Raw genomic sequence first — 16,737 nt, forward strand, 5'->3', positions numbered from 1 at the left:
ACCTGGTGCAGCAGACAGGAACAGAGGCCTGACTTCACTTTCCGAAGCACCACCTCTGTACGGGCTCTGGACATGAAAATTTTACACACGAAACCTCTACCTGGTTTCAGCCGTTACAGGATTTAGCAGTTTGCACATGCAGCTACTCTAATTAGGATACTTTGAGATAGCAGTTTTCAAAGTGGAGGAATGGTCTGCAGATTTCCTGTTTTTTTTTTTAGGGAGCTTTTGAGGTTACATTTATTCATTATTTCCTTTTTCACTACTGGCATTCACTGGTGAAGCGAAAGCAACAGAGTTGCAGTACAGTGGCTTATGTCTAGAGTCCCAGGTACTAAGGAGGGTGAGACAGGATTTCTGAGTCCAGACATCTGAGGTCAGCTTAGGCAACACAGTAAGATGCGAGAGGGAAGACAGGAAGGAAGAGGGAGAGGAACAATGCGGATCAGAGAGCACCTTAGACCCAGGCAGGGCATCGAATAGGCACTGTATTAGTCGATGTTCACATGGTTGCAATTCACTCCGTGGTCTTCACAAGGCAGCACAAATTCTGTTATAAACCTTTACTGAAATATTCTAGATGAAGTGAAAAGTGTGCACAATGTCCTTCTGGGGACAGCAGAATGATGGCTGTCTCAAAAAGCACTTGCAAAACTGTTATGAATTGCAGATAAACTATTCAGACGCAGGAATCTGCCAGGTATCTTCAACAAGAATTAAGTGAACTCCACTACAAAGTAAACAAAGGGGTTTTACAAGCAGTGTTTAAGCTTTCAGGTAAGGATCAGTATTGAGAGAAGTGTCTCTGCATCTGAACTTCTCAATGTCTCAACACTTAAAAGGCTCCTATGAACGAATTCACCAGTCACACCAAACATGACTTTAAGATTTTCAGAAGATGATTATATTAACATTCAAGACATCTGCATAACTTGGTAGACCAGTAGTTTGCAAATGTGGGCTACATGTGTCACAAATCATGCAAGGGACAAATGAGAGTCAAGATGTAAAATGAAGAGTGGATGCTGATGCAACTCCAGGCAGAACTTCAGTGACCCGGATTCAGAGACTGGCCACCCAGCCTTTCAAAACCACTCTTGGCAAGTCTGGGTTCAGAAATCCAATCATGCAGACTACTGAAGTATTGCTTCCTTTACTTCAAATAACACACACCCCATAGATGAAATGCAAAAATAGATGAGAACCCAGCTGTCTTCTAGTAACCCAAAGTTTGCAGAATAACAAAAGTAAAACAGGGCTGGAGAGATGGCTCAGCAGTTATGGTGCCTGCCTGCAAAGCCTAAAGACCCAGGTTCTATTTCCCAGTACACACATAAGCCAGGTGGAAAGGTGGCACATGAATCTGGAGTTCATTTTCAGTGACTGGAGACCCTGGCAAACCCATTCTCTATCTGCCCATCTCCTCTCTCAGATAAAATTTTTTTTAAAGTAAAACAATGCTACTCTCACTAGTAATTTTCACCAAGTCTGTATTACTGTCAACATAAAGTTTGTTGTAGTAACATTAAATAAATTAGTAAGTTATTTTCTTATAACTTTTCATTTTCATCTTTAATGTGTACTATTTATACAAGCTTCATATAAAAGCAGAAACCACAATGTTTTTGAGTATAGAGATCTTGAGGTCAAAGTTTTCAAACCTTTGGTTCATGATACTGAATTTGAGACATAATCACAAAGCCACTCCCTTTGAGAACACACAATCTATTAAGCCAAGAGGTGGTGGCATTACATGTTCAGTGGGTGGGCAGGGAAAGTTTCTAAACTGTAGAGCAATATACTTGGCATTAACCCTTGGAGACAAAACAGAACAGACGGAATTGAAAGTAAAGTGTAACCATTAGCTCCAAACACATGTTCACTGAAAATAAATCATGTCAAAGCCAGGAATATTTATTTCCTTGAAATAAGTTTTTTAAGAGAACATGGAGGCTGGGAAGGCAGCTTAGCAGATAAAATGCTTGTCGTGCAAGCATGAGGACCTGAGCTCAGATCCTCAGTTCCCACATAAAATGCTGGGCATGGTGGTTCAATGGGAGACTCCATCTCCAAAGAATAAGGCAGAGAGCAATAGAAGACATTGTACATCAACCTCTGGCACACACACACACAGGCATACACAAATGCACACATATATACACACACACACATACATACTCAAAAAAGGGAATGTGTACATGTTGCATTCCTCATCAAGCATTTGATTATCTGTAATGAAACAATGACCTGGAGAAAAGCCCATAGCCAACCTATCTGAAATAAAATGTGCACAGCTCTCAAGAGATACAGAATGCGTCCAGGAGGTAAACCAGTACTTTAGAACTAATACAGAAAGGGTTCACGATGAGGTCAGTGCCCAAGTACCTAGAGGGGAAAATGAAGTGGTGTGGGAGCACTCACTCACCAAAGCAAGCACTGAGCATCCATGAGGCAGGGAGCAGAGAACATAGCATTCTTTTGGAGAGATGACATTAGCATTGCCACATCTTTTCTTCTTATGAAATGTGAACTCTTGAGTCAGTGTGGAAAAAAAAACAGTCAAAACTGCTAATAATGAAAGGAACTATGGGCTTGGAGAGATGACTTAGCAAGTAAAGGCACTTACTTGGAAACCTAACAGCCTGGGTTTGATTCTCCAGCACCCACATAAAGCCAGATGGGCATTCATCTGCAATGAATGGGGTGTGTACATGCGCACACATCTGCACATAGAGATAAGACTTTAATTAAAAAGTAAACTATGGAGCTACAGAGATGACTCCGTGGTTCCGGCGCTTGCCTGCAAAGCAAACTAGGTTCGATTCCGCAGGACCCATGTTAGCCAGATGCACAAAGTGGCACATGCATCTGGAGTTTGTTTGCAGTGGCTGGAGGCCCTGGTGTACCTATTCTCTACCTGCCTCTCTCTCCCTCTCTCTCTAATAAATAAATAAATAATAATGAACTAAATTGATTTGTATTTCCTCTACTCCCAAGTAACAGTATGGTACATAATGTGTATTCTACAACGTAGTCCCATCAGTCTGCAGTTGAGAAGGGGAAACTGAGGAAAAGGAAAAATGCACAGAGGCGGAAAGGAAGAGACAGAAGACTTGATACTGCAGAAAACAGTGCTGCGGGGCAGGTGAACAGAGGAAAATGCATTCTAGTTAGTTTTGTTTTTATGTAATTACCTCTTTAAACCCCATTTCTGTGTAACAACTACATACATAAGTGCCTTGTAAATGTTAAAGCACTAAGCAAATGTACAGCTTTCCCATTATTAGCAAACACCATCTTACAAAAATGTTTTAGCCTACATCTTTGGGGTTGTTTTTTTTGTTTGTTTGTTTGTTTGTTTTTTTTGAGTGCATGTATGTGGAAGTTAGAGAAGGACTTTGCTGTGCCATTCCTCAGGTATACTGCTCACGTTTTTTTTTTTAAATTATTTATTTATTTATTTGAGAGCAACAGACACAGAGAGAAAGACAGATAGAGGGAGAGAGAGAGAATGGGCGCGCCAGGGCTTCCAGCCTCTGCAAATGAACTCCAGACGCGTGCGCCCCCTTGTGCATCTGGCTAACGTGGGACCTGGGGAACCGAGCCTCGAACCGGGGTCCTTAGGCTTCACAGGCAAGAGCTTAACCGCTAAGCCATCTCTCCAGCCCACTGCTCACGTTTTTGAGAGGTCTCTCTCATTGGCTTAAAGCTGACCAACTAGGCTAGACTGGCTGGCTGGTTGTACTCAGTCTCTGCCTCCCCAGCTCACATGCTATCTTATGAACACTGGGAGTCAGACCCAGGGCCTCACGGTTGCAAGGCAGATACTTTACCAACTGAGTTGTCTCCCAGCCCCGTCCTACTGTTTCTGAAAGTTCTCCCATGCCTTCTCCAAAGAGCAGTTCTCTTAACCTCTTCAGTTTTCAGTCTCACATTTCATTCACTTAAGCAAGTTTGGCTTGTAATTACATAGAAATGATTGATTTCTTTAAATCCAATTCTAGCGTTTAAATTTTCTCAAACTTCTTCCATTCATAAACTTATGTAAAGGGATCAATGTCATGTCATGCTTGAAATGATAAAATTCCATAAGTACCCCAATGTAAAACACCATGTGTTTTATAGAGATGTCAGTAAGACTGTAAGATCAGTAGAACCTCACGTCCTAAATCTTGAACTGAAATGTCATCATGTGCCTGTTTTAGTTTAATACTTGATTTTTAAAGTCAAAAAAAAAAAAAAAAACTAAGCTAAGCTGGATGTGGAGGTGCACACCTTTCATCCTAGCACTTGGGAGGCTGAGGTAGTAGAATCATGAGTTTGAGACCAGGCTGGAGCTAAAGTACGTTCCAGGTCAGCCTGGGCAAGAGTGAGATCTTGCCTCAAAAAAGCAAACAAAAAAAAAAAGAAAGAAAAAAGAAAAAGAAAAGGAAGGAAGGGAGGGAGGGAGGGAGGAAGGGGAAGAAAGCTAATTTCATCATTAGCTATAACATACATACCAAAAACATTTCTTGCATTGTTAAAAGCGAAAGACCTGTTGGTAAGGTTTCACTATCAACCCTTAACAAGCCCTAAGTTACCTGCAGGTTATTTAGCCTGAATTGTAAGGTCACATTTCCATGTTTCCAGGTCATTTTCTTCAACTGCCATCAGTAACTATCCAATGAATATTACTCTGCACACTTAATCTTTAGACTTAGTGCAGACAATAGCAAAATGAAACAAACAGGAAATCATTTACAACACATTCCAAAGTAAAATATTTCCTACATCTGAGACTGTTCACATTGAATTTCTAGAATTTAGCATACCACTCCTCCCAGGTATCTATACTAGACATGCTCTCACTTCTTCCAGGTCCTTCCATGCCTCATTTATTACCACAGGCACTTTCTAATCCCCTTATCTTGTTCCAGTTACCACCATGGAATTTATTACCATCATTACATATATTTGCTTTTGTGGTCTCTTCTCCCACCAAGGCTTCCTGCGTGATAGGCTTCATGAAGACAGAGCTGTTCTTAAGCCAGGTGCAGTAGTGCGCTGTAATCCCAGCACTTGGGAGGCAAAGGCAGGATTGCTGCAGAATGGAAGCCAGGCTGGGCTACACAGCAAGACCTCGTCTCAAAAACAACACACAAAAAGATACTACTGTTTTGGACACAGTATGTGGTCAAAACTCACAGAAATTACTTAATGAATCTTGAAACGTTTATCATTTTAGGTTACAGAGGAGAAAATGACTCCTTGAACCTAGAGGTAAAAAGAAAGCAAGCAGATGCTAAGGTCCAAGCAACTGACGTCATCATTGCACATTAGCTAAGACAAGCCATTTGCACGGATAAAGCTGATCCCAGTCCACTTAGAAGTAGTCATAATTCTGAGCCAGAGAACCTCTACATGTCTCAATTAAGCCACTGCGAAGTAGGGATAATCACAGCATCAACAATGCTACTGTGATTAAATGCAGTAATATACAAGAAGTATTATAGTCAACAGCAACAAATGTGTGTTTAATAAAAAGAAGGTAGCATTGGTATTATTACTACGCCTATCATCACATTCCAAACTCATTTTCTATTACTTCCCAAATAATTTATGGTAACAATAACTATCTCCTGTCTATATAACTGAAATAAAAGCAGATTATTTTATTAATAAATATTTGATAATATTTATTAATAAAAGTGAAACAAGCAGCAAAAAAAAAAAACAACATAGACAATGAAAGGCCAGCACTAAGGAGGCAGAAGTAGGAGGATCACCATGAGTTTGAGGTCACCTTGAGACTACATAGTGAATTACAGGTCAGCCTGAGATAGAGCAAGCCCACACCTCAAAAAACAACAAAAAAAGCAGACAATGAAAAACTAGATTATATGACCAAAGAACTGCATTATAGTATAGTAAGAATGTCCATGAAGAAGATGCAATCCTAAAATTAGGCAGATTTACTTCAAAATGGTTGATAAAACCTTTTGGTATAAAAGATAAACTTCCCTTGCCTTCAAAATCCAGAGGAAAGAATAAAGTAAATGAGGCACTATTATATAAATGGCTTGGACGGCACTGCTGTAAACACCCAACACCGATTTATCAAGTCTTCGACAGCTGTTTATGGGATTATTATTCTCATACGCTAAAGTTCAATGTCAAGTGTGGATTTCAAGGGAGTGGAAAACAGTTCCAATACTGTCTCTGTTACACTGCTACTATTTCTAACAAATCTGCATCTGCTGATCCTATTTCCTTCAGTGACAGAACTACCATGCCCTCTGAGATGAGTAACAAAATCAAACTTGAAAATCAAAACCACATTCCAAATTTCTTAAAAGGTTTTTTTTTTGTTCAGTTTCTTTGTAAAAACATTGGTCACCATTTAACATACAGTAGCAACAAAATGCACCCAACATGCATCAAAAAGTCAAGAAATCATAACACAATAACAACACGAAGTTTGCACACACAGTACTAATGCAGCTCATGGTGCATCTCACTGGAGCTCTGCGGCTTAGCGGCTGCTATAAGAAATAAAGAGATCCAGTTCAGTCCGAGTAAGATTCTCTATGGTGAGTAACATGGAACAGTGAGCATATGAAGGGAACCATGTTTCAGAAATCACATTCGGCAAAGCACCATATTATATCAGAACAAGAGCTTGAAAAAAATGTGTATACCTTTGGTTAGACAAAGAGCCTTTGTTTTTGAAAATTAGGTGTCTGAATGACCCACATATTTTTATTGTGACTGAATGTGAATTTTTAATATGAAGGCTATATATTTAATGTTTCCACATCTCAAGCAACCCTGAAGATTTTCAATTAAACAGATGATTTTAATTCTGTTAATAATGTAAATGCTGCTAAAAATAGGATTGGCTTATTTTCAAGAGAAAACAAAAGAAAATAATCAAAATTTCTTTCTAAACTTGCAAGACAAGTTTCTGGAAGTGGGAATTAATGAAAAAAAAAAGTTAAGACCACAATAAATTTTTTAAAAAGGCAACTATCAATATAGAAATTACAGACAAAAGCACTTAAGACATTTACCAAAAATTAAGCATTCTACTCCTATCAACCTACAATTCTGTATTTGGTATCTATAGTAACATATGTGGAAGACACACGACAGAAACCCTTTAAGATCTCAAGTTGTGTGATTCAAATTTGACAAATGAGGATGCTATTATCTCTACATAGGAAGAATATGATATATTTTCTTTTTTTCCCCTTGAAAAATGTGATAAATGGACAGCACTACATCATTCCAAAGTGCACAAGTGAGAATTTTTGACAAACTTTTTTTGGGGAAAAAGCTTTCCTGGAAAGTAAGAGCTCAACATAATTATATGCAAGAAAAAGTCAAGCTGAGATTACTAAAACACAGCCATCCTGTCAGGTTTTCTTCTTTTGTACCTACCTAGCAACACAAATAATTTTAATAATCAAAAGAGGTCATTTTAATTTCAATTTTTCTCTTCCATAATGTTTACTCTTTTACAAGGAATTGTTTAGCACTTGCTAAAAACCTTGGGTTAAAAATAAAGTTTATGTTTCATTTATGATTATCCTTAGCTAAGAAAACAAGACTGAAAATAAGCAGTTAAACCAAGCATATGCTTTAATCACCACAGAAGAAAACAAGGCCAAAAATGCTGGAAAGGCTTTCTCTTTGTGTTACTGTTTGTTTGTTTTTCGAGGTAGGGTTTCACTCTAGCCCATGCTAACCTGGAATTCGACTCAGGGTGGCCTCGAATCCTCCTACCTCTGCCTTCCAAGTGCTAGGATTAAAGGTGTGAACCATCACACCCAGCTATCTTTGTATTACTTCTGACATAGCAAAAAGTAAAATATAAAGTATATCTTTTATTTCAAAAGAATTTATCTAGAAAAAATTAACTGTATAAGATATAATGAGATTAGAATTATGAGCATGGAAAATTGAGACTTGCCCCATTCAGATGAGAAAATAATGCTTTACAGAAAAAAAAACCTTTTGAAGAAATATAATTTGTATTTCATTATCCTCCTACATAACACTCCAATATCACCACTTATACCATAAACCTTCCTGACAGTTTAGATTGCTCAAAAAAATAAAAAAGTCTCTATTCCAGATGCCATCTTAAAGTCCTTAGTTCATGCTAATCCCTTAATCCTTATTTTAAAACACTGTAAAATGGTCATTTTCTTCTCAGAAATCAAAACCCACCATGCAATTACTCAAAATTGGGAAAGTTTTTAAAAAATCAACTAGGAATAAGTACACTTGTCAGCATACATAGCATTATACAAGAGGGAGAAAGATCTTTGCTCTTTCTGATGAACCTCTGGCTGTTAAGATGGTACAGTAATATTAGACTTAAAATGTATGTGCATTTTGAACAGATGTTAAAGTTACAGAATGACTTAAAATATTATGAGTGTTTCCTGTTGAAATAATACAAAATTGATGTTGACAGAAAGGAGTAAAAAAATCATTAACTGATATTAAAATATTTAAAATAATTTGGAAAAATCGTAGTTGAATTGTAACCATTATAAAACAACAAAAAATACATATTTCCATGCATGTACACATGTTAAGTAATAAACAAATAAACCCCAAGTCAGTACAGTACATCAATGACTGAAACTTAAATAATATCTCAATATATAAAAGAAAGAGAAGGGAAAGATAACATTGACTGCTACTGATGAAAAAGCATCTCAACAACTTCCATAAAATGATACTAAGTAGGTTTTTAAAAAGATGACCTAAGGAGATCAAGCCACAATAAGTTAGTGTTTTCCATAATACATGCTGAATTACTTGTTCCCATATCTATACACTGTTACTGTCTTTATCCTAAATGTTGTGACAGCATACTTATAACTGAGGTACATCAGTTTACATCTTTTTATGGGTATCTTAAGAGGATTGATTTTTCTTTTCCAGTTTTTCATCTTCTTCACCTCCTCCAAAGAAAAACAAGGGAAACATTCCTAGAATGCAGCCAATAGTCACACCGACAGCTTTGCCCTAAGGAAACACAAGAGAAGAGGTTTAGAGATGGCTAAATTCCTAAAAAGAAGTATTCTTGCTTAACTATCTATGACAATGGACAAGTACTACATATTGTAAAACTTCAACTATAACTCTGACTATATTATTGTTTATGTGTAGTAACTTAAATATAAAAATAAACCATAATCTAGAACATGTCTATTTATAGTTCAAAGACACCCAGAAAAAAATTTTAATAAGTCATAAAAATAAAATGAAAAAAATGCTCAAAAAGAAAACACTTAAATTTTTTTTTTTATTAGGAACATACTTTGTACAGACACATCATGTGTTGGTACTATCTTTTTCCTCCTCCCTTAGAAGACACTTTTTAAGTGGGCTGGGGAGATGGTCAGTGGTTAAAGGTGCTTGCTTACAAAGCCTGGCAGACTGGGTTCAATCCCCAGTAGCCATGTAAAGCCAGATGCACAAAGTGGCACATTTGTCTGAGTGTGTTCACAGTGCCAAGAGGACCTGGGGCGCCCATCTCTGCCCACCCATCTCTCTCTTCTTGCAAGTAAATAAAACATTTTTAAATAAAGAAAGAAGAAAACACTTTTTAAAAATATACATATATTTTAACATCAGAAGACTGGAAGGCAGGGAAATCTTACCAACTATTCTGTACATTTAGATTTTATACACCCTGTAAAAATTCCTTTTCAATGTTTACCCCATGTATATTTCTGTACTGTAATTATTATAGAAACAGAGCTTTGCTTTATGCCTCTCCTCACCACATACAACCACATATTACAATAAATTCTTTTCCACACTACTGCATAAATTTAATTTAAAGCTTAAATTCCACCGAGCCTGCTATAGGACTCACTTAAGCTACACCTGGTCTTATAAATCAAAGAAAAGCAGACTTGAGGAATGAAAATTGTTGTAAACTGCTAAATTTTTTAATTTTCTTTTCTTTTTTTTGGAGAGAGAGGGATAGAAATGGCATGCCAGAGCCTTAGCTACTGCAATTGAACTCCAGACACTTGCGCCACCTACTAAGCACATGTGACCTTGTACTTGCCTCACCTTTCTGTGTCTGGCTCACATGGGATCTGGAGTCGAACATGGGTCTTTTAGACTTCACAGGCAAGCGCCTTAACCACTAAGCCATCTCTCCAGCCCATTCTTTTAAAATCATTTTATTTTGAGAGAGAGAAAGAATTAAATTGCTAAATTTTTGGTAACTGTTCATAGTTATAGGCAGGCCTAAGATGGAGCCAGAGTGTGAATTGCTAATGACTCCTACCTCAATTCCATCTGCTGGGTCTGGCACCACACTCCAAAAACCAGCACTTCATCAATCTCACCATCCCCCATGCACCCTCACACCCTTTAAGGAAAGTTTAGTAGTGATGTGCTACTCAATATTGCAATATACTTATCATGGCACTCCCACCTGCTATGCTTTTCCTGTTATTCTCAGATTAACACATCTCTTTTTTTAATTTTTTAAATATATTTATTTATTTATTTATTTGAGAGAAAGAGGCAGAGACAGAGAGAATGGGCGCACCATGGCCTCCAGCTACTGCAAATGAACTCCAGACACATGCTCCCCCTTGTGCATCTGGCTTATGTGGGTCCTGGAGAGTCAAACCAGGATCCTTTGGTTTTGCAGACAAGTGCCTTAACTGCTAAGCCATCTCTCCAGCCTTGATTAATGAATCTCCAAAGTACTAAATGTTTTATCTATTAGATCTTTTTCATTGTCTCCTCTGCTGGAAACAAGATCCACCAGGGGAAAAAAAGATTTTGTTTCATTAACAAATGTGTTCAAAATTTCTAAATCTGTATACCTGGCACATAACAGGCAAACAATAAATATTTGCTGAACGAATAAATACTGAGAGCCATCATTTCCAATTCATATTTCTCTAACTCTTAGCTTCTTATAAATATTATTTATCTATTTATCTCTTTTAGTTTTTTTGTTGTTTGTTTTTGCTTTTTTTTTTTTTCAAGGTAGGGTCTCACTCTAGCCCAGGCTCTCCTGGAATTCACTATGAAGTCTCAGGCTTGCCTCTAATTCACAGTGATCCTCCTACCTCTGCCTCCCAAGTGCTGGGATTAAAGGCACCACCACACATGGCCTTTTTATTTATTTATTTACCTTGTCTTTAAAAAAAAATTAAATCATGTCTTTCTATACTAGTCAACATACTTGGAACTTTCATCTAGTAAATACCTAACTGATAAGTCAAGAAATCAGCGAAGATTCAAGAATTACCTAGAAATTTCCCAACCAAAGGAATTTCAGCTAACATTGTTAACTTCTTACTTGTGCTACTGCTGTATCCTATGACTCAACGCCCTCTATTACTGCTTATAGCACAGTACATCATTAATCTACACATTGGATTCTCCACATAAACAAATCTCTCAAGCAGAACTATTCCATTTTATTCATTTTATGACCTTTAATCTCTAGCACATAACAGATACTCCTTAATATTAACTGGATTGCATAAGGATTCTTTTTAAAGTCAAGTATAGGGCTGAAGATATGGCTCAGGTGTTGAAGAGCTTGCTTGCAAAGCCTGATAGCCCAGGCAACCCAGATTTAATTTCCCAGTCCCCACATAAAGCCAGATGTACAAAGTGGCATGTGTGTCAAGAGTTCGTTTACAGCAGCAGGAGGCTCTGGCATAACCATTCTCTCTCTCCCTCCTTCTCTCTCTCTAGTAACCGAATACTTTTTTTAAAAAGATCAAGTATACTTATAAAAGATAAGGAGTCAATAAACAAATTGTTCTTTTGAGAACTACCAAGGCCTAGATAATTCTTATTAACAAAACTCCATTCAAACCAATTGTTGTCATGCTCTGACTACAATTTCATGATTTTGAGCCATATAATTTACTTACCAAATGTGTACTAACACGTGTTTGCCACATGTCAACTTGCTTTGGTGTAAGATCGGGAATTGACAGGCCTAACCTGGAAGCCAAAGCTTCAACATAACCTGCAAGTCTTTAAGAAAATAAGAGAAACAAATAAGTAGGTTTTTAAAGAGCAATGCACAAATCCTCAGATAGTAAAATACTAAGTACTACAAAGAGAATCAAGATACTCTCATACTTGTAGTTGGCACTCTATAAATAGCACAAATACTTTCACAGATTTTATTTTTATTGTGTATGTATGTTCAGTTTAAATACACTTTCATATTAGTAAGTTTAAAACATAGGTAAATTGACTTACAGCAAATATTCTCTTATCATTATCTTTAAAAGACCAATTCATGATATATCCTTTTTTATAACAAAAAAGGTAACTACACCAATATCTACAATATTATCATTATTAACCTTTAAGTTAGAACTTAGGGAATGGAATGTTTAAGAGGTGATATCATGATAGATTTACTCTACAAATATGAAATTCCTATCACAGTCCTAAAGCAGAATCTTTAAAGAAGCTTTGACTACAAACTCAAATGGAGATATCTAATACTGAGGGTCAAAACACTTATAAGACTGCTGCCTTTGCCCAGATTATGGGGCTAAGTAGACTCCTATTAAGCCCACTTCCAAATCACACAACATAGTACTTGAATTAGACAAGAAAAGAAAAGAAAACGAGTGACAGAGCAAGAGAAAGATGTTTATAATAATACTTAAGGCCAACTCTCAGAACTCCCCAAGCTTGGGAAGCAGCCCAGGCCATCTGCCACCAGGAACAAAGTAAGGACATGGGCTTTTCCTAAATGGCCATCCTTGATTTATTGGATCATTTCTATCACATGAAATAAGAAAAAAGTAGCTAAGCAAACATGTTTTGGGGTCTGGGACTATGGCTCAGTGGTAGAACACATTATTGGCACGTTTAAAGCTCAGGGTCCAATCTCCAACATCAACATACCTAAGTACGCGTGCACACACACACGCACACGTTTTGACCTTTATTTCCCTTAAAATCACTACCCTCAAGTTTGGGCCATATGTCATATATTTGGACTTTGTGAAAATGAGGTGGAGTGGAATGACAAAGTATTCCTTACTTTTCCTCTTGGCAGTGTTCATAAGACACACCTTCAGTAAACAAAAATTTCATTTCATGGTAATTTTAGGATACATTTTTGCATATCAGAATACCAGGTTTCCATCCCCAGAAACACTAATTCTGTATAATTGGGAAATTATCCCAAATAGCAAATATTTAATCCTACTGACTTAGGAATATTAAGTTAAATCTAGGGCAAAGAAAAATAAATTTACTTTATTAGGCTCCTCAATTAAAGGAGAATATAAAAAAGTATATGTTAGTACATAAAACATCCAAATGAATAAATGAATGGACCTACCCAAGTCCAGCTAAATCTGACACAAGATTTCCCAAAGCAGCAGCTAAGAAAATGGAAATTGCACAATGAATTATTACATGAAGTCAAAAAAATCATGATAATGTACTATCATGTAATCCACAGAGGGCTGGTTCTAGAGTTACCACATTTCTCCAGCTACAACTATATCCAAAGCAACTCACAGCTCTGACTCTCCACAGTCCAAACAGCACAAGTATCAGGCTATCACATTCTACCTCCATTAAGGTTTTTTTTCCCCCCCTCTTACAGCAGCCAATCTCCATTTTGTTTCAATACTACAATTTTGCAGTTGGGTTTTCCATATAATACTTGTCTTAGGAAATTTGCACATTTGAAATTTAAAGAGTAAAATTACACAAATAGCTCAGAATTCAAGAGTGACAGAAAAGGGCTGGAGAGATAGCTTAGTGGTTAAGGCACTTGCCTGCAAAGCCAAAGGACTTAGGTTCAATTTTTAGTGCCCACATAAAACCAGATGCACAAGGTGGTGCATGTGCTGGAGCTTGTTTGCAACCGCTAGAGGCCCTGGCATGCCCATCTTCTTTCTTTCTTTCCTTCCTTCCTTCCTTCCTTCCTTCCTTCCTTCCTTCCTTCCTTCCTTCCCTCCTTCCTTCCTTCTTTTTTTTCCTCTCTCTCTCCCTCTCCCCTATCTGCCTCCTTCTCTCTCTCCCTCTCTCTCAAATAAATAAATAAATAAAAATACTTTTAAAAGAGTCAAAGGAAAAATATATCATCTTTTAATTTATCTACTCAACTAGAAAATACCTTAGAGACAAAGGGTAAAAAGATTTGGAGGTAATACTGGATTACCAGAAAACCTTGTCTTTACATAGACTATATGATAGAGTACTGTTAGTTGTTAACTAAGTACCTAAAATTTCTCTGGAAAAGCACATTACATATACAAACCTAAGAATCAGAAGATTAGGATAGAGGAGTAAACTAAACGGGTGCCTCAATGAGTAACAAGTTCAAATAAATTATTCTTCTCTAAACCCAACTTACTGAAATGGCTTAAAAATATGCAGACAATGGAATATGAACAAGTTATTATTAAATACCTGCCATTGTTGAAATTCCCAAAATAATTCCAATAGACAGTTCGATATGTGTTCCCTGAAAAGTGATTAGGAAAAAGCAAACTTTTAAAAGTACAGCTGAAGTGGCTATAAATGAATAGCAAAGTGTTAATAAAAACAGATAAATAGCTAAATCAATATACTGATACAACAAAATTAAGTACAAGATATATATATATGTAATGAAGCAATTCACTTAACTATTAAATATATATTCATGTATAAACAAACAATAACATTTTATTCCTTAAAATTAGATCCTTATAAAAATAAAAATAGCAACAGGTAGTAATCAATTCATGATTAAGAATCTAGAATTTCTATGTTTCATTAATTTTTAATTCTTTTTTTTTTTTTTTTTTTTTGAGGTAGGGTCTCACTCTGGTCCAGGCTGACCTGGAATCAACTCTGTAGTCTCAGGGTGGCCTTGAACTCATGGCGATCCTCCTACCTCTGCCTCCCAAGTGCTGGGATTAAAGGCGTGCGCCACCACACCCGGCAATTTTTAATTCTTTAAAGTTCACATATGGTATTCCTCCTAGAATTTGTTTTTCTCTCACAGAGAAAGATATTTTTAAACTCTTTGAACACAAAGATAAACTCATATTTATTAAATTTTGAATGATGTGTATACTATCATTTATGAAAAAAAAATTAAAAAGTCTAAACCAGTTTCTAGGGAAATTGCTCCCTCATAAAATTAGCCTCATAACTAACCCAGGCCCAGAAAGCCAAACGCCACATGTTCTCTCTCATATGTGGATCCTAGCTACAGATGATTGGGCTTCTGCGTGAGAATGAAAATACTTAGTAGCAGAGGCCAGTAAGTTAAAAAGGAGACATAAAGGGAAGAGAAAGGAAGGGAGGAGGGTACTTAATAGGTTGATATTGTATATATGTAAGTACAATGATTGTTATGGGGAGGTAATATGATGGAGAATGGAATTTCAAAGGAGAAAGTGGGGGGAGGGAGGAAATTAACACGGGATTTTTTTATAATCATGGAAAATGCTAATAAAAATTTTTTAAAAAGATAGAAAACAAAAAAAAAATTAGCCTCATAACTTTTAGTCTTTTAACCACTAAGCAGCCAAACTCATTCATTTATAAGTAAGAACAGAATTTAGCTTAATAAGCCTACAGTAAAAATGGGACTCTACCATATTTCCACTAACTTATTGAAGGTTTTAGATTGCCGACATTTATGTCACTGTTCCATTACCTCAAAAAAATAAAAAGGAACTTATATTGGGCTGGAGAGATGGCTTAGTGGTTTGAGCACTTGCCTGTGAAGCCTAAGGACCCCAGTTTGAGGCTCAACTCCCCAGACCCACATTAGCCAGATGCACAAGGGGGGTGCATGCATCTGGAGCTCGGTTGCAGTGGGTGAAGGCCCTGGCGTGCCCATTCTCTATCTCTATCTGCCTCTTTCTCTCTCTGTCACTCTCAAATAAATAAATAAATAATTTTTTAAAAAAGGAACTTCTATTGTTACTTTCTCTTTAAAGAGGAATTAAAGTGAGGTAAACTAAAATTATTCCAGTAGGCTATAATTATTATTCCAACAGGAGGAAGAAATCCTTTGATCTATTTTGCTAATTCAGTTCTAATCCTTGAAGGGCATATAATCAAATTTCAAGAGTTCTTTGGTGAACTGACATTTGAAAGTTTTTGATTTTTTTTTTCAAATCTTCATAAAGTTGAGAAAAATCTTATGTGTTATATAGAAATATGGTATTAGGTATCAATTATTAACAATTACAACACTGAAAAGAAGCTGAATTAAGTTAGCTTCAAGTTCCCTGTCCCTAAGACTTTTGGTTCTGTACCTTTGACATATGCTACTTGCTGAATATGGTCCAAGCGGCCTGGTGCTCCATGCTCCCAGGCACATAAAATGACAAGCTTTCCAAAGGACCCCAAAAACCAGATTTGTGAAGAAAACAAAAACAAATAAATGGAAAGAATGAGCACTAGGGAAAAGAATGAAGATGCATACCTTTATAAATATAAAATACTAAAGCACCCACAGAGGAGCAGTGTCTCAAGGCTACAGTATGTCACAGATACATGCAGCATCCTTAGCAGCATTAAGTCACGGCAATGACTCAAGCAGCATCTGTGACACACATTTACAGGCACTTTTGTAAACTGAGGCTGTGGCTCAGTTGAGTCTCTGCCTAACATGACTGAGGCCCTAGGTTTGATCCCTACCACTACAAATACAACAAAATAGGAAACAAAGAAGTATTATGTATCATCATTTGTTGGATTTAGGTG

At 36.8% G+C, this 16,737-nt stretch overlaps 1 protein-coding gene across 1 annotated transcript in view; it reads right to left on the bottom strand.

The window, feature by feature from the left end:
- Window positions 1–6,313: 6,313 nt before the first annotated feature.
- Tmem65 (transmembrane protein 65) overlaps window positions 6,314–16,737 on the bottom strand; it is a 39,524-nt gene continuing 29,100 nt past the window's right edge. Inside the window, exons 5-8 of the mRNA XM_045144325.1 lie at window positions 14,440–14,494; window positions 13,358–13,400; window positions 11,919–12,024; window positions 6,314–9,021 (exon numbers count right to left, since the gene is read on the bottom strand). Coding sequence (XP_045000260.1) covers window positions 8,911–9,021; window positions 11,919–12,024; window positions 13,358–13,400; window positions 14,440–14,494 — 315 coding nt within the window. The 3' untranslated portion in view covers window positions 6,314–8,910. The remainder of the gene's footprint in view (window positions 9,022–11,918; window positions 12,025–13,357; window positions 13,401–14,439; window positions 14,495–16,737) is intronic.

This window comes from Jaculus jaculus, chromosome 2 (assembly GCF_020740685.1).
Source record: "Jaculus jaculus isolate mJacJac1 chromosome 2, mJacJac1.mat.Y.cur, whole genome shotgun sequence".
NCBI lineage: Eukaryota > Metazoa > Chordata > Mammalia > Rodentia > Dipodidae > Jaculus > Jaculus jaculus.